General features: G+C 39.2%; 1 protein-coding gene across 1 annotated transcript in view; it reads right to left on the bottom strand.

Annotated features, from left to right (window-relative positions):
- Positions 1 to 22,573, bottom strand: part of Zdhhc13 (zinc finger DHHC-type palmitoyltransferase 13) — a 41,761-nt gene that overhangs the window by 10,711 nt on the left and 8,477 nt on the right. Inside the window, exons 3-13 of the mRNA XM_057756139.1 lie at positions 19,461 to 19,583; positions 17,803 to 17,880; positions 16,154 to 16,298; positions 14,629 to 14,693; positions 12,274 to 12,436; positions 11,923 to 12,048; positions 10,474 to 10,607; positions 7,578 to 7,678; positions 3,004 to 3,128; positions 2,027 to 2,089; positions 1,296 to 1,389 (exon numbers count right to left, since the gene is read on the bottom strand). Of these exons, the coding sequence (XP_057612122.1) occupies positions 1,296 to 1,389; positions 2,027 to 2,089; positions 3,004 to 3,128; positions 7,578 to 7,678; positions 10,474 to 10,607; positions 11,923 to 12,048; positions 12,274 to 12,436; positions 14,629 to 14,693; positions 16,154 to 16,298; positions 17,803 to 17,880; positions 19,461 to 19,583 (1,217 nt within the window). The remainder of the gene's footprint in view (positions 1 to 1,295; positions 1,390 to 2,026; positions 2,090 to 3,003; positions 3,129 to 7,577; positions 7,679 to 10,473; positions 10,608 to 11,922; positions 12,049 to 12,273; positions 12,437 to 14,628; positions 14,694 to 16,153; positions 16,299 to 17,802; positions 17,881 to 19,460; positions 19,584 to 22,573) is intronic.

Raw genomic sequence — 22,573 nt, 5'->3', positions numbered from 1 at the left:
TCCTACAATGTGTTAGCTGCTTGATGGTAGAGGTGGGAGCATTTTGGTGCTAACAACATGAATGTTCCTCAGCCTCATTTTCCTCTGAAGCAGCAATATTCAGTAGCATCTGAATGTACCCACTGCAACAAGCGACCCTTGCTTATGATTATCAGCTGTATTACTGTAGCTAACACCATTGGATTTTCTGATCCTGCAGTCTCATTTATAGTAACAAGAGGAGATAAGACCTCTCTCACTTCATTGGCCTGTGGTAAGCAAACAGGACTCTGCATGTGGAAACACTACCAAATGCAGTTAGGTAAACACAGGACTGCTTTCTTGCTGCCATTCAATCTGGCTGGCATAATGCCAATCATCCAATCTTTATGAGAGAATGGGGCCTGGGAAGATTGGGACCCCAGGAATCATCCAGCTACCTTTCAAAGGAATCTGCCTGACCTGAAGCCTCAAGTTCCTTAGGGGGGATAAAAGAAAATCCCTACTGAAATCCCTCATAGCTCCTTCTGTTATCTCTGCTTCTGTCTCCCACCTGAGCACTGAAGGAGGCAGGTGAAGAAGGTAAGTCACAACATAAGAAAAGAGTGTGACATTTGGAGTGGAAAATGAATACTACAAAATAATCTCTGATGGAGGTGGTTCTTGTATTTTATCTGCTGCTTTCATTGGTTAACTAATAAAGAAAACTGCCTTAGCCCATTTGATAGGCCAAACCTTAGGTGGGTGGAGTAAACAGAAGAGAATGCTGGGAGAAAGAAGCTGAGTCAGAGAGTCGCCATGATTCTCCCACTCCAGACTGACGCAGGTTAAGATCTTTCCTGGTAAGCCAGCTCGTGGTACTACACAGAATATTAGAAATGGGTTAGATCAATATGTAAGAGCTAGCCAATAAGAGGCTGGAACTAATGGGCCAGGCAGTGATTAAAAGAATACAGTTTCCGTGTAATTATTTCGGGGCATAAGCTAGCCATGCGGGCGGCTGGGTGCTGGGGACGCAGCCCCGCTACTCCTATTACAACAAATCTCAACTGTTTACACCTTTTGCCCTGAAATTGAAATAGTAATAACAACCTCACAGGTACGCTCAGATGACCAGACTGGACACCACATATGAAAGTATTTCATAAACTCTAAAATGCTACACAAATGACAGTAACTGTCATCAGCAACCTGTTAATCATTTTCCAAAGTCTTAACCGTAAAGATTCTTGAGGAGGAGCTACAAAATGAAGACCTCGGAAAGCCTTCCATTTCTTTTTGAGCCACACAGATAACTAAACACACTTTACTCTCACCTATGCAGCGTCCAGTCCAGAAGCAGTGCTGATCAAATCGAGCCACACAAGAGTTGCATACATGGCAATGCAGTGACCTTAAAGGCTTCCTTATCTGAGGGAAATTAAGAGAGGCCTAAGCAAAAACAGTCTTTGGTAACAGAGCATAAGCAAACCTTTAATCTTATGTCACAGAAGACTGGCATAAATAATCCTAATTAGATGACTCACTCGCACAGAAGCCCTGAGAGGCCTTACTAGTATTTACTTCTGCACCTCCAGGAGGAGAGACCTGAACTCAGAAACCATTTACACTGGCTAAGGGAAACTCAAGCAGACACAGTCAGCATGAGCACTGGAGTAAGAAAACGGAAACCTCAGCTCCCTTTCAGGCTCTTCCAACCATTTACTCTCTTCTTCTAAGCCTCAAGTCAACTGCAAAATAGGAGGTTCCTGTTTGCATTTTGAGATGAGGAGGTGCCTCTGACTTACAGTGAATTCTAACATACACTTCATAATAGGAAAAGCAAATAAAAGCACTACAGATAATTTACAAAGATTAACCACAGGGAGCTTCATGAGATTATAAATATTCTTTCATAGGTTCATGGCGGAAAACTGGTCTGACAGTAATACAAAATTAGAGCCAGGGAGAAAAAGTGTATACACATGCTCTGAAGAACTGACAAATGCTTACATAGGCAACGCTACTAAGAATTATGGAACACAAAGTAGTAACAGAAGAGACTCACAAGACATGATGTGCAAAATGATCTGAAGTCCAGACAGCCAGTCTCTGCGAGGGTGACAATATTCTGAAAGACAGAAGTCTGGCCTTAGGGTGCGTTTGCCTGGGCAGTCATGCATGGTATGCTCTTTTCACAGCTTTCACTCCACTTCCAGTTTCAGAAGCAGCCAGCACCGCAATCTGGAGTACTCCCCACCCAACCATTCTGTTCCTGAAATAACGTGACTTTTCAAGGTGTTCTTCCAGGCAGCAGCCAAGAAATCTGACTGCATAAAAATTATACTCCCACACCCTTTACTACCTTCTCTCAAATGGTAAGCACCTTCCAGGGGGTATCTTCTCAGCTACTAGGAAGGGGGAACCCACTACACTCCAGCATCATCACTCCTTCATGGAGCTAGGCATTCTAGACAAAAGGCACTAATCTAAAATGTAATGAAGGGGGAGATCCAAGAACAAAAATCAACTCTAGAAAAGTTTGGTAGGGTATCACTTTTACAGAAAATAGGCATTTCTAAAACTTAAGTGTAACTGTATAGGAATCCCATTTTGATGAATCTCTCATCAGCCCACATTGACACTGTATCTGTTCAGTGGCAGGCACTTTATTTATTTATTTTATTTATATATTTTTTATTTTTTTATTCTTTTTTAATTAATATTTCCACTTGCTCCCCGTTTCCCATTTCCCTCCCCTCCTCCCAAATATTGCCCCTCCCCCCACTCCCCTCCCCCTATCCCCACTCCTCTTCTCCACCCCCCACACCATTCCCCCTCCCTTTCGCTACTGAAGAGCAGTCCAAATTCTATCTACGTCCAGGAAGGTGAGCGTCTAAACAGGCTAAGCTCCCACAAAGCCAGTTCATGTATTAGGATCGAAACCTAGCTTAGCCTGTTTAGGCAGGCACTTTAGATTCAGCTGCACCAAAGGCCAATACGGTCATGACTTTCAGAAAAAGACATTAAAAAAAAAAGACTCACCACTTTCCTCTCTTCCTCAGAAGCCTTAGTGAAGCCTGGATCCGTTGCCCAAGTCTTGTAGAAAAAATAGAGAAAGGCTATGATGCTGAAAATGAAAGCAAAATAGAAAGGGCTGCCTGCTACATGTTAAAGTCATGTTAAGGAACGTACTGAGAAAAGCATCAGTGTGTGACATGAGCAAATGTTATCACTGTCCCTCTGAACCTCTCTTTCATGCAACCTGCTCCCAACTTCCCCATGGACACACACTACCCACCCAGAGTGGCCCTGTTTCATGTTCTAATCCTACACAAGTTTGTTCCTAGTTAGTCAAAACATTGCTTCTTCAGTACTGAAGCCCATTTTGAATACTAACAAAAGCTGCAATCATTCTGGAGACTGGGAAATATCTATGCCTCCCCAAATAAACTTCTCAAGGTGTAACTGCAGTTTTCCTCAGATCATCGAGAAAAATATTCTCCAAGCCACTTTCATAAGCCTTGGATCAGAGATTTCAATGCACTTTCCTATAAAGTACAGAACTGACTGCATGTGTTTCCTATTGGAGAGTTTAGTAACCTGTCCTTTTAACTGCTCTGAATTAAAAATTGCCCTTCTTGCAAAATGAGGACAAATTACACACTACTGGAAATAGGAGTACGTTTATGCTGAAAAAGATTACAAGGACTAAAAACTGTCCACTTTAGAATGTTTTTAAAGTGGTACTTTAAAAAAATACTAAGTACTATTTTGCTACAGAGAAGAAACAAGTATGCAGTAATAAGTCAATGAGACAGCAATAAGCCTGGCCATGCCCAGTGTAAATATTATTTATTGGTTTAGCACAGTAACTATTGCCTTACAAGGTGTTACCAAGCCACCTTGTGCTAACTTCAGAACAGAAAAGGAGGCCATAAAACAGATGTTCAATTCTTACTATTCAAAGTGTGGTCCACCAACCAACCAACCAGCAATGAACTTTGAGCTGAATGCCAAGACAAGGAGTGCTCAGGCAGGAGGCTTTTGAGAAGAGGCCAACCTAGGGTACAGAGGTAGTTCTAGGTTAGTCTGAGCTACTGAGTAAGACACTATCTCAAAGATCTAACAGAAATGAAACTAAATGGGAAGAAAGTGGGAAGGGAGGGAGAGAAAGAAGCATCACTGGCTTCCCTCTCCTAAATAAAGGGACCTGCACTTTAACCCCTCACATGGAAGGCAAACAGATTCCTCATTTCTGTGTTAACCACGAATACTCTCTACCACCTTAGTTTTAAAGCCACAATTACAAAATGTTCAAGACTCAACTTCACTATCTCTCTTGCTTGTCTTTTCAGATTTGTAGAAAGATTTCACCTTTTCCTGAACCCAGGAATGCCCTCTATGGCTTTCAGAGTTTCGAATACAGTATCGGGAGATGTGTTGGCTTCCCTGGTAAGCTGGTGGTGCTACTGAAGATCCAGGGCTAAAACCTGCTCCCCTACCTGACATGATGACCTGGCTTCATCCCTCGGACTCTCTGCCTGTAGTCCACACTACTGCTCTCCTTTACCTGACATCAGCTTATTCCTCCATTTGTTCAATACATGCATTTCTTAATGGCTCCAGAGTGACAATGTCATTCCAAATGACATCTCCCAGCATGTGAAACTGGGAGGAGTGATGCCATCTCTAGGGTAGCAGCAAGGCTGTTCCTCACATACCAGTTTACTGGCCATGCTCCTGTAAATAACATGCTTGCATTACTTACCATTTTCTCAAAAAAAAAAAAAATTCAAGAGGACATCACACATTGGGTCTGTACTGATCATTTCAGAGAACAGCTGTTGTCCTTTGCCTGGGGACTCAAGTCCTTGTACTACTACACCCCAGCTCAGTCACCCAGTCACCCAGATCAGTGTAGCCACTCAAAGTTGCCAAGTCTCTCTTCCCTCTTTTCTCTTCCTGTCTGGTGCCAAGTATCAAACCCAGGGTTTGAGCTGGATCTGAATTCAATGTATAGCCCAGGTCAGCCTCAAGCTTTCCGTTCTCCTACCTCATCGCCCAAGCGCTGGAGTCACAGACATGCATGCATGCATGAGCACAGCAAGCTCCTGATTCTCTGCTACTTGACTTAAAAATTAAGTCATATAAAAAAAAAATTAAGTCATACCGACAGCTGACTGAAACCATGAGGGCTTTTCACGTACCCAGATCAGACTTTAGTACAGCCAGCATCATAAAGAAAGCACTCAGTGGTTTATCATTTCTTTACCAAGTCCTAATTGTAGCTTGAATCATTATTAAAGTTTTCTTTCCTTTCATCCAGTCCCTCTCATAAAAGCAAACTGAACACATAAAAGAGACCAACAGAAAAAGATCACTGAGTTGTCCCTAAGACACAGCATATTATTTAAAATACCAATTATGTAATGGGGACTCTGCACAGCCTTTAGACATGAACAGTATAGTAATTCTTGCAGCCACTCCAAGAGCTTGGTACTGCTGTCCTCAACAAACATAAACCTAGTCAAGTAACTTGCCCAATGATACAAAAAGAAAAGATAATCCTTGTTAGTACAGAGGTGAGTGTCCTTTCCTATCTTGTGGGAGACTGGGGTTCAAGTCCCTGACAGGGAGGAAAGCCAGCCTTTACGCTGGCGCACTCAGGAGATGTATCTCAGCGAATTTGAGGCCAGCCTTGTCACGACAGCCAAGCAGGGCAGCTAGGACTACAAAGTAAGACCTCATCTGAAATAAACAAAACAAGAAAAAGGTCCTGAAATTCAGAAGCACGCTGCCTGATAACACACTGGCTATAGGAAGAAGCCCTTGGTAAATCCTAACTGGCAGCCTGAGCAAGACAAGTCTAAACATTTAGTTGAGGTCTCTACAAGAAAAACACAGCAGCAAACCCACAGGGCAGTTCCAGCAGCATGTAGCGTTCATCCTGGAAAACACTACCCTTGGGTGAAGTGTGCCACCTACTGGTTCACATGATTTCACAGCAGTATGGGCAAAGTGGTGCTTCAAGGTTCAGCACGTGACATATTCCATCGTGTTCATCCTGACATCACCAGATTCTATCTAGTGTGAAAATCAATTCCCCTAACATAATATACCTTCACAAGTACCAAGTAGTTCTTTGTTACAGTCAAGTGAGAATTTCTGCAAATGAGGTTAATAGATTACACTGGGATTATATGTTTTGCTAATTTTTGATTCTGCAAAACCAAAATAATCTGATGTGCAAAATCTGGAATAACTGAAATTGCTTATGTTTAAAAAATTATTCAAAAACCACCATTTCAAAAATTGCTCATTGACACCAAATTATGAATTATTCCTTTTTAGTATAATGCCCACTGTCCCAGCATCTAAGAGCACTGGGTCATCTGTGAATGATGTAGTAGAAACTATATTGTCCTAAGTGGTGATATGAAAGCCAGTGTTAATTAAAACCCTCATCAAATCAGTAATTACAAGACAAAGGTTAGAGGTAATTCTTTTAAAAGCCCAGTTACATCTATGGTATTTATGCTTTTCATTTAGGTTAAAGGAAAACAAACCATGTTAGAAATAATGAAACAGCATTAAAGGAGAAACACGGCATGATGGCTGTAGACCTATGCACTCTGAGAACTCATATGCCCACCCCATTTATTCCTGTGGGAAGGATTCTTAAATTTCCCTTTTGCATTACCTCGATAAATATCCTCTTCTTTCCTTTCAGAAATATTACCAGAAAGAAACACAGACACAGAAAGTGAGGCAATAAACTAAAAAGCACATCTCTTCCCCCCACACTTCCTCTTTCCCTGACACATAAGCAGTACTAAAATGGTTTCACAGGGAGGAGTGAAGGAAGTCTGGAAAGAGATGGAAGCCAGGACATGTTCACAATGTTAAAAATGGGTATCATCCAAAGAGCAATCCCTCTTCAGGTTTTAGGTGGCTGAATCTGGTCACCATCAAGAGGATCTGGGTCCCTGTCTTCATGGAATAAACATACTCACTAGACAGAAGATCTATTTGAAACCACATGAGTGGGCCATGAAAGAATAACATGGGCCACGACTTAAAATTTTAAGAGGACCAAGGCCGAAGCATGGTAAAGCACACATGAAGGGTAGTTTTCTGAGACCTGCCTCACCCCCACTCAAAGCGCACTTAATGTTGCTGAGAATCCCTGCCCGAGCCACTAGATCTGAATTGCTCAGCATTACTGAGGAAGCCATATTCCCCAATCTCTCCCATATAGCCAATTTTGGTACTCAGAAGACTTACTCATCAACGTAACTGCTGACTGAGTTAAAAGAACCATCTGACCTTGAAGTAGCTCAAAACACCAACACGTTGTTACGGGCCCAGGGAAAGCATTATGCGCTCTATTGCCATTCTCCAGGAAGGAAGGATACTGGAGACTAACGTCTGCATAGCGCTAAGCAGATTTAACAGAAGCAACTGTATTCAACATTAAGCTCAGTCAAAAGGAATATGTGAGTGCAGACACAAGCTGTAGCCCCTACATTTTTTTCTAATATCTAAAGTGCTAATAATGGCATTACTGATTTTGAAAGCAAAACGTGGTATGCGTTTCATTTAAACTTAAAGGATATCAGGAAAGAATAGGACGAACCAAGTCATAAATATCCAAAAAATGGAACTTAGCAGAAAGACTGTTGGTAAGTACACAAGGTTCTTATAGCCAACCAAAAACCTGGAAAAAAGTAAACATAAGATGTTAGAGAAGTAAGGAATTGGTGTGGTTTCATGCCAGTTCAGTTCTAATTCCCCAACAATAAGTTGCCCCCGTTTACATGTCAGTTCAATCTTCTACATGAGAAAACTGTACCATAACCTTCCAAAGGCACACATCCCAGTTCTTCTAAGCTATTTCATATTTATTTCATTCATAACAATACATTTCCAGTGAATGTTCGGTATTTCTATCGCAATACTGTAATTTTTTATGTAATTTTGAAACATACCAAGATACAGACATTGAAATACGTGGAAATTCACCTTCGTGTCTAAGCAAGCTTTTGTCAAGTGGGCAGCCCTATGCTTATACAACAGTAGGTGTACAAGCTGACGCATGAACTAGCATGAGGAGTAGTCACAACATGAAAATACACATCAGCTAAAATGTCACCATGGCACTAACAATCTCGGTCCTACAGCAGGCAGCTAATGCTCTTGTGTAATTTGTTTCAGAGGTGAATACTATAGTTTCAAAAGTAAAACAGAAAAACGTGTATCAAATATACGCTTGAAACATCAAGTTCAATATAGTTATCTTATAAACAAATATACTTTACCTAGATACATCTCAGAATTTCTACTGGAAATGGCTAGTGGTGGGTTAAAAAAAGGGGGAGAGGTGGAAGCAAGGGCTGGGAACTGAGGCCTATGACACAAACACCTGAAATTTTGGTTAGTTAAAAGGAAAAAAAAATGCTACAATGACCACAGCCATAATTAGGATAAAAGCCTGTCTGAGAAGAACCAAGGACCTCAACCTCTGGCACCAGGTATATGCCTGGTAAAAATGGAATCTACTGTAACCTCCATGTCTGAACTAAGATTTTACAGGAGATAAAAAGTGCACTTGGTCTCTTAAAACAGTGCAATGAACTGCCAAATCCACAAGAACTTGTTATTTCTGACAGGTAACATAGAAGTCTGAACCAAGAAGCAATTGCCCCTCGAACCAAATAACAACAGAAGCGTGCAGCTGCTTACCTGCGTAAAACGTAAACTCTAGAGGAATGCGAGAAAACTAAGGCAGTGGACCAACCTGTCACGTGCATTTGACTCCTATCTGAAATGTATTCCCATGACAATCATGGCGGCTGAAGATATCAAACCAAAGCTATTCACACAATTATTTTTTAAGAATTTGGATTTTAATAAACATTCAAATAATTAAACAAAATGTTCCTGTTGTGAGTATGAATTGCTAGGTAAGCCCTTGCTGCGTCTTAAAAAAAAAATCTAATGACTGATTCCTGCTAGTGTGGCATAAAGTGTATTCAAACATCCAGTGAAAAATGAGTATTTTTAGGTTGTTTTCTGAATCAGACAATTTTAGGTATTTTGCTATATTTTAGAAATTTGAGCTTTCACATTTAAATTCTAGTTTGTTTCCATCTAACTATCCTGGTCTTTGGGTGACTAAGTCAAGATTCCTGTAACACTGACTTTCTTATGACAGAAAGTAGTGCACGCTTATTCTAGAAGGTGCAGGCAGCAAAAGATTGTGGACAGGCACACCAGACTCAGCCGGCAGGCTGCACTGTCTTCCAGTTCTTTCCTATGGATCCTTTTCTTTACAGCTTGTCTCATTCAGAGAATGAAACGTTCAGCAGCAGAGACAAGCTTCTACTTTTGTGGGCTTTACATTATAGGGAGGTGCCAGGAAGACAGTTAAGATGCAGACCTGCGTCAGGACAGCCTCACAAGGGGTGGGGTCTGAACCCAGGTCCGAGGGACACCAGCAGGGAACAAGCTTGTGTTCCAGAAACAGAAAGAAAGTGCAGGGCAGTGTGGGGATGGACAAGGGATGAAAGCAGCAGGGAGGGAATCTGGTCTGTTTTTTTTTTTCTGAGCATAACAGTTAAGTTTTAAGGGAGATTTTTAATAAGAAAACCGGGCAGAAATGGATCTGCCTTGACTGTTAAGTGAGGGCACACTGTAGGGATAAGGCAGGAGACCAGCTGGGAGGCTTGGCAGGAATTATTTACGAAGGGCTAAATGTTAGGGCTGAAGGCAAGGGGAGAGTCAAGAATGCAAGGATGACACCCCCATCCGTGTGAGAACTGACACCTTGCCACTAAGGTGGGGAATGGGGGAAGAAACTGGGATGTGACATGATTGATTACAAGTACAGATAGTGTACCAGACAATGTTCTGAGCATTTACGTGCATTAGTCATGAAGTGGGCATCATCACAATTATCTTCACTTAGAGATCAAGAAACTGAGGCACAGAGAGGAAGAACAACTTGTTTTAGATCAGACTGGTATATGTTAAAACCGAATCTGGATCCAGGCAATGACTGACTCACCAGTACAATCTGGCATATTTCTCTGTGGGTTATTTTTAAAGAGAACTACAATGTATTTACTTTCATTATCCCCTCCCCCATTATATTAAGGCTGCTTCAACTAAAACTATCATGTGGAAAAATAATTAGTATAAAATGAATTTAGGAGTTAAAAGAATAAAAAATGGGTAAAATGATTCAGGACGTAAAATGGTAACAGAACTTTATCACTGACAAACTGAATGATACAGTGTGTGACCCACAATATTTATTTTTCACCAATTGTCTGCTTTCAGCCCAAAGCTGTATCACCAAATCTCATTCTTCCTACCATCCTGAGAATGTTGTCACACAATTCAGTAATATTTATAGCTCAACATCAATCTGAGATTCCAGTTGACTTAGAACAGAAATGGGCAGTTACACTGAAGTGCAATAAACAGCCTGGCAAAGACTAATATACACACCTTGGAAACAGAGATGTCAGAAAAAACAACGCTACTAGAAGACATCCTTTTAAAAGCCAAGAATCTGAATTGAAGTCCAGGATGTATCCAACGGCCCACAGGGTAACCACAGAGAGTATCAGCAGCAGGAAGAGCTATTGAGAGATTTGATTTTAGAACTGTGGATCACACCTAACAAGAATTAGTTCAGTACAAGAACTGCTTCCTCAGTACAGAACAAACAACCGAACTAGCAGATTTTCTTCAAATAGTTGTCAAATTTACACATATGATTGATTTACACACCTTAGAGATAATCTTATAAATTGATTGATTTACACACCTTAGAGATAATCTTATCAATTTTGCTTAATGGCATTTTCCTTTTTCTTTTCCTCAAAAAATGGCATGTTTAAAAGGAAAGTGACAATAAAAATTAAAAGTTTCAAAAATAATTGAACAATGACAGGATGGGCCAAACAGGTGATTTAGTTTAGTAATTGAGATGGCCTATGCTGGAGAGAAATTTGAGGGCAGTCAAGATGCAAATATCATTTAAGGGAAGGATGAATGGGTAGAAGAGTTTTCTAGGATGGAATCTTGGCATCTCTACTGGAGATGTAACAGCCCCTTTCTTCACCCCAACTGAAAACGAAGCATAGTACTCACAGGGATTTTCTATGTAAAAATCTTGCATCTGTTAGTCAGAATTATCCTGCAATTATAATTACTAATATTGCTTGAAAAGACATATCATATTGAGAAAAAAATTCATCAACCCAATACCCATTTTTATCATCGTGAATTATATTCACAACTATGACTTAGTTTTCTTAGACATTTGAGAGAAAGCTGAAGTTCCTAAACCATTTTTTACTGTTTAGCTTACTTTAAGTTCAGAACACTATAGAGAAGTATTAAGTTAAAAAATTATTAATTATTTAAATTATTTTAATTTTAATTATTAAGTTAAAAAAGTTATTTTCAATAGGAAAATAAATCTACATAAAGACTAATGGGGCTGGACTAATGTGGCCATTAGTGACGTGGTGAGGTCATGTTCTAGTGACAAACTGACAGCAGGACCAACCAGAAGCACATCACCATGGATATGGGATATGACTGACAGCTCATACTGCCTAAGGAGATCAGAAGGCTCAGTCACGGGTGGGCAGGAGCAGGAGGCCAGTTCTGAGACCTCACATTGCAAATGTCTACTAGACACTGAACTGGGGGGTCAAGTAGGTGCCACTCTAAGAATCAAGCCCGTTTTGCATTTCAATTCATTCCTTAAGTAATTAGCAAATATCCATCAGGTAACTCATAGTTTGGGTGCCATCCATCTGAGAATTAACGCTATGGCAAAGATGTCATTAGCAGATCCATAGCAATACAATCAAAATTTAATCTCTAGCCTCTTCTGTGGCCCTAGAAACAAAAACTAACAAAAACTTTTATCACACAGAATACCTCGCATTTATGTAGCCATCTCCAAAGTCTAAACTTTTTGTTCACTCTCCTCTTGGCTTCTGTTTTCAGCATGTGAATAATGAGCTGGTTTTTATTTTGTACAGCCATATCAAGAGGTGTTTCTCCCTTTTAAAAAAAATCAATTATATTTTTATTTTTGGATATAGTACAGGTAATAAAACACTTTTTCATTAGATTCATATATTCAATACATTTATTCTAAGTGTAGATATTATTGTTAATATTTATATTGTGGTATCTAAAATCCAAATGAATAGCTACCAGTGCATTAAATATCCTCCATCTTTGGCTGAAGAGATAATGAACTAGAAAAGCAACACCAGGTCATACCTTAGCATTTCGGATGTCCAGGCTAGAACCAGCTTCCAATAGCTTATCGACTGCACTAACATTTCCTGACGCAACTGCCCAGTGAAGCGCAGTGTTCTGATGTGTTTTGTCAACAACACTGAGAGAAGGATTAAACTTTAAAAGAAATCCAGTTGGTTCTGGCCTGTGTCAAGACAATAAAGGCATTAGTAGGGAGGAAGATGTGAGGAGAAAATGCAAACAGAGAAATTTTAAGGTAGTGTAACAAGTAACAAGTAAGCATTCTGAAGAACAAGAATATTGGCAGCTGTACAAAGTACCTTTTCCTCTTAAAAAAGGGGCTATTTTTATTTATGTTTAGGTGTGTATGCACACATATGTGCAAGCCAGAGGAGGCCAGAAGAAGGGTGTCTGATTCTCTGGAGCTGGAGTTACAGGCAGTTGTAAACCACTCTACAGTGAGTTTTAAGCCAGAACTCTGGTCTGGTCTTCTGTAAGAGCAGCAGGAGCTCTTAGGCACTGAGCCATCTCTCCAGTCCCAAATGTCTTTTACTTAAATACTCCAGATTCAGAATTACATGATCATGCTTGGAGTAAATGATAAACTTGATAACCTCACGATCTAAATTAAGCCTTATGCTGCTATAGCATGTGCAAACAGTAATAGCAAATGACCAGTTCTGTTCTAGTTACTAGCAGAGAAGAGGAAACAAACAAACAGCTCTTAAATGGCAGCCTGCTGTATCAATGACATAATTTAGTTAGCAATTCAGAAGATAAAGAAAATTCTCTTCATGTTTTTGTTCTATTTAGTGATTAGTATTTTTAAAACTGTCAATTTAACCTTGGCTACTATTAAATGGTGTACAACCGAACACTAATTGCATGTCTTACTTGAGCAGATAAACTAAAAGCTACCTTTACACTCTCTTTCTATCACCTACTAGGGAAAACAGGTGCAAACATAGGCCAGATAGATACTCCTTTCCCAAAATACTTGGGACCAGAAAGGTATCTTGTATTTTTCTTTTTGCTGCTCATCCTTAAGGAATAGTGGATATTTTAGGATATCCGTGAGTCCTTAAGGATATGCAGCAAATCTAAACTGAAATTCATTTGCTTCATATACATCTTATATATAGTCTAAAGTTATATTTTTAATGATTCTTTGCATTATGTATGGCATAATAAGTTATCATGTTGTCTAAATAAGTCAGATTTTGAATATTTAGGACTTAGAATTCCAAAATTAGTAATGCTCAACTTATACAGACATTATATTGTCTAAAAAAATAAGATTTTAAACATTTAGGACTTAGGATTCTGAGATTAGGAATGTTCACCTTTTACTTCCTAAAATATTACTAATATTACTAATTACTAATATACTAATACTAATTAGTAATATTTTAGGAAGTGATAAGCTAATCCAGTCAGTGGTGGTGCATGTCTTTATTTCCAACACTTGGGAGGCAGAGGTAGGCAGATTTCTGAGTTCAGGCCAGCCTGGTCTACAAAGTGAGTTCCAAGACAGCTAGGGCTACAAAGAGAAACCCTGCCTCAAAACATACATACATGCAAATAAATGAAAAAGAAAGTGATAATCAAGCAAACAATTCAATGAAATATTTTTTCTTTTTCTCTCTTTTTTAATCATCAATAATTTCCCTTCTTCCAGGAGATCTACTGAGTAAGAATAAGATCTGACTTTAATTACTCTATTAGCTCTAACAATATTTCTAGTCAAATGCTATCTGTGACCCCACTGCTACCTGAAAAGAAGACCAGAAGAATGGTCCTCTAACAAGGCCAGCTACAGCAAGAGCTGTGTCGAGGATAAGCAGACCTGGGGATTCAGTACAACACTGGAAACAAATTGATAAGGAGAAAACTGTAACATGCATGTGTGTATATAGGAGTAATGATAGCTGGACCACATGGTGGGCATTCAGTAAATGTGTTTATGAATATGTATCCGATCACATCCTGTAAGAGACTCTTGTCACACACCGGCTCTATCGGTGTCTTCAGAGCAGTCAGCAATAGCAGAGAACCTCAATTTCACTGCTGTCAGAAAAGTGAGCTTATCATAGAGATTTATGATTATGAGAACATTTAAATTTGTCATCTTTTCAGGTACAAAAGAAGAAATCAGTCAATTAATAAGCATATGCTAAGGAATATCAACTTTGTAAACTTTCAAACTTTTCATCAAAGCTAACAAGAGAAAACAATGTCTTTCAATGGTGCATTTTAAGATAGTCATGACCATGTGTAAAATCTTCAGCATGTACTAGCGACTCACAGACCAAGATTATATTTACAGAAAACTTATAAGGACCAAGAAGCAGAATGAAGGGATGCAGTAACACTCACCCAATGACTTTGTAAGCTGATAGCATGAGAGGCGTCTGGCCATTGACATCTGTCATATTCACACTCTAGTTAAAAGGAATCAATTAGCAAAATTGTGAATATAGTATAAAAAGTTGCATTTCTTAGTAAATAAATACTTTAACACATTCAGCCCATCACTGCTCTACAAAAATGGTTCAAATATCATTTAAGTTAAAAAAAAAAAGAGGTTGCTATTTTACAGGGTAAAAACCCATAGAAGGGGGGCTGGAGAGAAGGCTCAATGGTTAAGAGCATTGCTTGCTTTTTCAAAGGTCCTGAGTTCAATTCCCAGCAACCACATGGTGCCTCACAACCATCTGTAATGAGATCTGGTGCCCACATCTGGCCTTCAGGCATACACGCAGACAGAATATTGTATATATAATATATAAATAAAAAAAACAAGGGAGAATCTGAATATATGAAACAAAGTGTTCTATGATGCAAAATGAAGAGAGGACAGCTGACAGTCACCATCAAATATGACACAGAGATCTAGATGACATGATTTAAACCTTGACACATGGATTCACACTAACATTCATCCAATAATAGTGAATTACCTATCTTCAGAGTCACTTTATTTTGTTTTTTTTGCACTTGCTTCAAACAGTTAAACAAGAAAAATTCAAAACTCTTTATATTTTCTGGAAGAGAAAGAAAAGGGAAACCATATCCCAGTAAGGACACATAGTCCTTTCACACACAGTGGCTCTCATCACGTCGAAGAGTCTAAAGTACTGAGGGTTCTCAAGGCCCTGGAGAACCAGAACTTGGGAAGAAACACCAAGGTCTCCCCCTCTTACATCTCCTCAATATGAAGCACAGGAGGAGGCTATAATTATTCTACTTCCCTTGGCTGTCTGAGAGAAAGTGCTTACAGAGGGAGAATAAGCAATGCAATGGCATTTGTGCAAACACGCTTTCACACCCATTCCAGACAAGACTGCTAACACATAAACCACCCTGCTGTCAGAGAGCACACTCCATCCAGCAAGCACAGCTCACAGCGAAACTCCCACTGCTGACAGCCTATAATTTAACCTGTGCTCTGAAGGACATCATTTTCATGGAATTACTCAGAGAACAATAAATAAGATGCAAACATTCAAACTGGCCTCCCATTTGAGTCCAAATAATGAAAGCAAACGATGGGTTAATAGTGATCTGACTACCATTTCTACACTCAAGCAAAAGAAAAATACAGGCTTTGAGGTCATGTTTCTGAAAAACCCTGAAAATTACTGGTCTCGTCAGAAAAACTATTACAGGCTTACAAGTTTCAGAAACATTAAATGATGCTGAGCTAAAATAACCTGTCTTTCCCCCTTAATGTAGTCAAAAACCCCAGTGCTGAACAGCTAGGTTGGCTTACCAAGGTTAATTCTGAGTATGTGAACATCTATTAACTTATAGTTTAAAAGTCAGAATAGATTAGGGCCAATAACCTTCCTGATACCTTCATACCACACTACCTGGAATACAGGAACATTTCAAAACATACCTGTCCCTTTGAGATGAGATACGCTATGATCGGCATGTGCTGAAACAGGACAGCCAGATGAATGCTGCTGAACCCCTCCCCATCAATTAGAGTGGGGTCTGCACCATGTTGGAGCAATAATATGGCCATAGGCAAATGCCCTTGTCTGTAAATAGAAAAATTTTAAATGTACTGCGTTCTGAGGAAGTAGAATTAATGCAGAAAAAAAAAATATCCAGGAAGAAGCTACGTGTCTAAGACATGAGGGATTCTGGCTGGATGAAAGAATGCTTTCCAATAGGAAGATGTTTTAAATACTGGCAGTTGTACATTTTTATTTATGTTTAGGTGTGTATATACATATGTGTGCAAGCCAGAGGAGGCCAGAGAAGGGTGTCTGATTCCCTGGAGCTGGAGTTGCAGGCAGTTATAAACCACTCTAAGCCAGAACTCTGGTCTGGTCTTCTGTAAGAGCAGCAGGGGCTCTGAGGCACTGAGCCATCTCTCCAGCCCCAAATATCTTGTACTTAAATACTCCAGATTCAGAATTACATGATCATGCTTGGAGTAAATGATAAACTTGATAACCTCACGATCTAAATTAAGCCTTATGCTGCTACAGCATGGGCAAACAGCAACAGCAAATGACTAATGCCAACAGTGGAACCGCTTCAGAAACTAAAACATAATCATACGCTAGAAATATAACATTAAGTATAATTATCAGTGTGATTGTGAAAATGTTAAGAAACATATATATGTTTATAAGCCATATTAAAAACCATATAAAGAACCATATTTGTATATGACACACACATAGATACATATATCTCCAAATGTAACTCATTTTCATGTAAACAAACAACATCAGCAGCTTGAAGTAGAAGAGTAACCCTTGGGTTCTTCAAAACTCTTGCCTGTGGAGAACAGATCCAGTGCTCTGCTTTGCAGTAACAACTAACTGTTCACTTCAGTTCCAACCTCACCAACCAGAGTGGTCAGGCAGACAGACTCATTCCCTCAGCGTCATAGGATCAGTGGATCACACAGCAAACGGGGAGGCTAGATATTATAACTGTCACGGTCAGCCGGCCTACTCAAGATCATCATGCATCAACTTCAAAGGCGTTTACCCATTTAATCTTAAATATACTTTACTTCTATTCTGTTCATTTATTTATTTATTTATTTATTTATTTATTTATTTATTTATTTATTTATTTATTTTTGTGCTTTCAATACAGGGTTTCTCTGTGTAGTCCTGGCTGACCAGAAACTCACTCTGTAGACCACGCTGGCCTTGAACTCAAGGGATCCATCTGCCTCTTCCTATTAAGTGCTGGGAATAAAGGCCTGGACCACTACTGACCGGCAAAATCAGTCTGAAAGGCTGAAAAGTGAGTTTATAGTTGAATTACTGCTTTAATTCACACAAACCAAATAGATGTTCATTCCAGTTTCGAAACAGAAATTCTAATACATTTGAGTCTGATAACCACACTGCAGCACAGGGTCAAACATTAAACAACTCTTCTGGAAACGCTAAAACAGTACTTCATTTTGAAAAGAGGGAACAATAGAAAAGAAAACCATTCTCCTGACTGCAGCTGAGGTGGAGACCTGCCACCACAAGCCACACAGCCTAATGTCAGCTTGGAAAGACATCTTACCGGATGGCCCAGTGAAGAGGAGTTGAATTTAAATCACCACCCAACTGATCTATCACAGCACCTTTGGAAATATAAAACCTGTTAAAAGCAACGACAATAAGACATGAAACTTATGATTCATACTGAGAAAGAAAAGTCCTTCCTCTATCTCCCCCAACCTGCCCAAGACAAGGTCTCATGTATCCCAGCCGGGCCTCAAACTCGCTACGTTGTAAAGATGACCTGAACTAACTTTTGATCCTCCTGTCTCCACGTCTTGGGTGCTGGGATTAGAGGTGTGCACCATCACATCCAGTTTGCATGTGACACTGGGATCCAACCCAGGGCTCTGTGTCTGCTAGGCAAGAACTCTACCAACCCAGTTTAACTTTTTCTCAGCAGTATGCTATAAAACAGAAATTAGAGTAACTCTCCTGAAGGGACCAAATCTACAGAAGTCTCAAAAATATGTAGGACAGCAGCAGACAAATCTCTGATGAAACAATAGTACATATATAATTATTTCTGCTATAAATAGCATTCCACTATCACCCACATAGTAACTTCCCTGAACATCTTAATGAGTATAGTACTCTTATAGCTTCAAAAGTGGAAAGAGAATGGTGAGATTTTATCATTTTTAGCAGTTCAAAATAAGAAGTAGCATGTGGCAAGGAATTTTTAAAGTAGCACAAAAAAATGAATTTAAAATCATTTTAGACACATTAGAAATGTTTAGATAAATTATGAATATTCTATTTTTGAGAACACAGAATATGGGGTACTGTTACATTGAACCTATAATGTAATAAAAACAATTTTCATCTCTAGTTTAGAGAAGTTTATTTTCTTACTTCAAAGATATGCTTTGTATATCACATTATCTAAAGAATATACCATGAGTTTGTCTGTTGGTATGATCTGTTAGAATATTTTAAACTAATAAATTTAGTTCTTAGGCCTCAAGGATGTTATACATATAGCCCTCTGATAAGAAACATGTACACTCAAATACTCACTACCCACTGCCATTTTACATACTAAAGTAGAAACTGTTATACCAAACTGTAGGAAGCTCCACCCAGCCCCTCTCCTCCCATTCCAGACCCTGTCTGTCGCTGAGAAAGTCCACAGATGGTGGCTCCATCCCTAGAGGGCATTTAAAGCCCCCTCCTCATGGTTTCCCCTCATAGTTTCTGTTCTTCCCCTGGGACCACTCGGGATTGCTTTGCTCAGATTAAAAACCTTTCACAAACAACAGGTAGGCAGCAGAGCATTCTTTATAAAGAACTATATAAACCATTCCATGCTCACTTCAAACGTATTCCACATTTAACTTTTCTCAAAGTTTAATTCTCTACCTATCTATTCCTCCTGCTGCTAGAACACAAAACATTTCAGTGCTTTTTCCAGAATCAGATGCAGCTTCTCTCCTGAGACTGATGTAATGCTAGTCCTTTTTTTCCCCCAAAACACATCTGCTTTTACTTACTAGCCTTTATCTTTAGGATGGGTCCCCTTTATGATGGTCCTCTTCAACTCTATAGTAAGACTGCATACTCCAGGTATTCATTTACAATAGAAGACCATAGATGGCCCAACTCATACAAAAAAACAAGACAAGAGCGAGTTCTAGAACCACAAAGACCAGTTTACATGCGCACAAACCCCCATCTTACTTTACAAGCTCCAGTCTGTTGTTAATGGCAGCCCAGTGAAGAAGAGACACATTTTCTCTGTCTGGTTGTCTGACATCATATCCTGCTTCTACCAACTCTTTACATCGTTCAAAAATTCCGTATCTTAAATAAGAAAAAGAAAAGTATAGTTAATACATTATAATAATTTTATGTGTAAAATTTCTTCCCTTTATCATGACCTTTGTTTTTTATTTTTATTTTAAATCTACACAACTCTCTAATCAAATGTAAATACAAAGTCCCTCAGTATCCTTAGAGGAATCTCCGCAGATGCCAACATCTGTGCATATTTAAGTCCCTTACATAAAACAGTGTCATATATAATAATTATGCATATCTTCCTACATACTTAAGTTAATTATAGGTTACTCACACAATATAGATGCCATGTGGACAGCTGTCATACCATATTGTATAGGTGACCAAGACGAAGCTTTAAAATTTTATGAGTGTACAGTATGAGTGCTGGTGCAGTATTTCTTGAAAACATTTTGAACTCAAGATTGGTTGAAACTATGCTTGCTTAACTCCACAATAGAGAATTCTTTGATATGGTCCAACTCTAATTAATGCATGAAGGGAACATAATGCAAAGCCAAAGTAAGCTCAGTGTATGAACTGATGGATTAATCCATGTGGAGCTGAAACAGGCTTTCTTAAACTTTAGTGCTCACACCTGCCCCCTTCAATAATTGCACTTGTCTAAGTACATATTGTGTTGGCTCCTGACTTAATCTTTTTTTTTTTTTTTTAAATCCAAAATGCGTTTATTGGGATGGTTCCCACTCATCTCGAATCAGATGTTTTTAAGTGCTGCTTCCTCCTAAAGGAGCGCCCTTCTGTCAGCCTTGCTTTTCCGCCTGCAGGCTGACAGAGGACAGTGGAGCACCCAACACACAAGACCTCTGTTTGTGCACGGCTAAAGACCGTGGTGATTTTACAGCATCCTTCTGACTTATCTCTAAAGCAAAGTGCACCTGTGCAACTACCTCGCAATGCAGACAAACTTGGAATGGAATAAATTCAACAAGAAATGGCCAGAATGTAGACCTAGGCAAGGAGGGAATGAGGAGTCCTTCCTGGAGAACCTAAAAGATGATAGACATGCTGTATTTTAAGAAAGGGGGGGCATTCTGGACAGGAGAAACAGCATGTATGTATATTTCACTGAGATGTGAAATACTATACAGATGTTCAAAGAAACAGAAGCAACTCAGCAATGCTGAGCACAAACAATACAGTAGATAAGGAAGAGAAGAGTAGGAAGGGCAAGAGGCAAGACCACTCAAGGTAGAAGAAGATAAGACTCTGCAGTTCAGTGGGAAACCAAGAGAGTAACTTGAAAAGAAAAGTCCCGGGAATTTGAGTTTTAAGAATGATTACATTAGTGGCAATATGGAAGCTACTCAGATCAGCTTAAGAATAGAGTTCAGAGACCAACAAAGGGGTGATGGCGGAGAACCTAAAGTGTGAGGCAGACAACAGAAATACAAAAGGTGCATCTAGGAAATATTCAACCTATTGAAGTATTCTAATACTTTCATAAATTCAAAAATCATTCATTAGCAACTCCCCCTCCCCCTGCCTCGGTTTCTCTGCAGCTCTGGCTGTCCTGGAACTTGCTCTGCAGGCCAGACTGGCCTTGGGCTTAGAGATCCACCTGCCTCTGCCTCCTGAGTGCTGAGATTAAAGGCCTGCACCACCACCTGCACAACATTTCTTTCCAACAGAAACTAAGCACAGCATATATCTTTGGCACTTTCTCTGAAACTCATTTCTATCTAGAAGAACCTGAAAATGTCAGCTGGCTCTCAGAGGTCAAAAATATAATCAACTGGCAAATGATCTCACTTTTCCACACTGTTAAATGAAAATGTGCATGAGCCTTTGTAGCATTTTAAAGAGCAGAGGCACATGTACGTCAATACAAAGTGAGAAGAGTATGTGGAAGCTTCTGATAATGGCACAGCGTCACAGTTGGATGCTTCATCTTTTGAAGGTCACCTGGGTTATTTTACTAGAAAAGACTATTCCTTTTATTTGAGAAACATTGTTGGTAGTTTAGAACATCTGCCTCTCTGCTCATTTCTCCTTCCAAAACAACTAACTAAAGATGTCTCCACAGTCATTTGAGAAGATCCAAGACCTAACGGAACATCAGAGATGAGTTCTCACCGAGCTTCCTCGTGAATGCAGCGGGTATCTAGCACTTGTTACAACAGAGTTTTCCAGGTGACAGACATTTCAGTATTCCCATTCTGATTAAAGCCAATATTCGCCTTACGAACACTCTTGTCTTTATAGCAATACAAACTACCAAATCATATTCACCCAATGTAGTGGGCCCAGGGCCCTTAAACTATATAAGCACTGGTAATTAGGATACTCAAGTAATTGTCAATATATGAATTATGAACATAAACTTTAGTCAGTGTTAAGGCCAACCAGAGATTTAACAGAAATCATATCAAGATAGTCTGGTAATACTAGTTTTTTTTTTTTTCCAAATAGTGATTTGATGAGTGTGACTTATGTTAAATGAACATTATAATGTTTATACTTGATTACCTCAATATAAGTAACTACTGAATTCTGTCTGATAGACAATGTATTTCAAAATATGCTCAAATGCAAGAGGTGAGACAGCCACTGAAATGAACAGGCTCTACGAATATGAAAACACTGGCAATAACGATGTTATAGAAATATCTTAGATGCATTTCTATTTTCAGACCCATTATTTGCTTCAAGTGATCAAGAGTATACTTCTAACTATCTTGTCCTCTGGTGCCAGTAAACAAAAATATAGGAAATACATAATAATTAACAATTAATATCTATAAACATGAGCTGGTATTTCCCATCCCACTCCTGTATTAGGTTACAGCATGCTTTAAATTCAAATTCAGAGTCTGGTTTCAGTCTTGTCCCAAATCATTCATTCAATCATTCATTCATTTAGTAAACAATTTTATCAGGCACCTAATAAAAGACAGAAACTATGCAAAAGGCCTGGGGCTACAAAGATAAAGGAGATTTAATTTTGCTAAAAAGCTGCTCACAACCGAATGGAAGTGCCTGATGCACAGCCT

The sequence above is a fragment of the Chionomys nivalis genome, chromosome 23 (genome assembly GCF_950005125.1).
Source record: "Chionomys nivalis chromosome 23, mChiNiv1.1, whole genome shotgun sequence".
Classification (NCBI taxonomy): domain Eukaryota; kingdom Metazoa; phylum Chordata; class Mammalia; order Rodentia; family Cricetidae; genus Chionomys; species Chionomys nivalis.
Note: the sequence above shows the minus strand (reverse complement) of the source record. Positions and strands in the feature narration are given on the sequence as shown.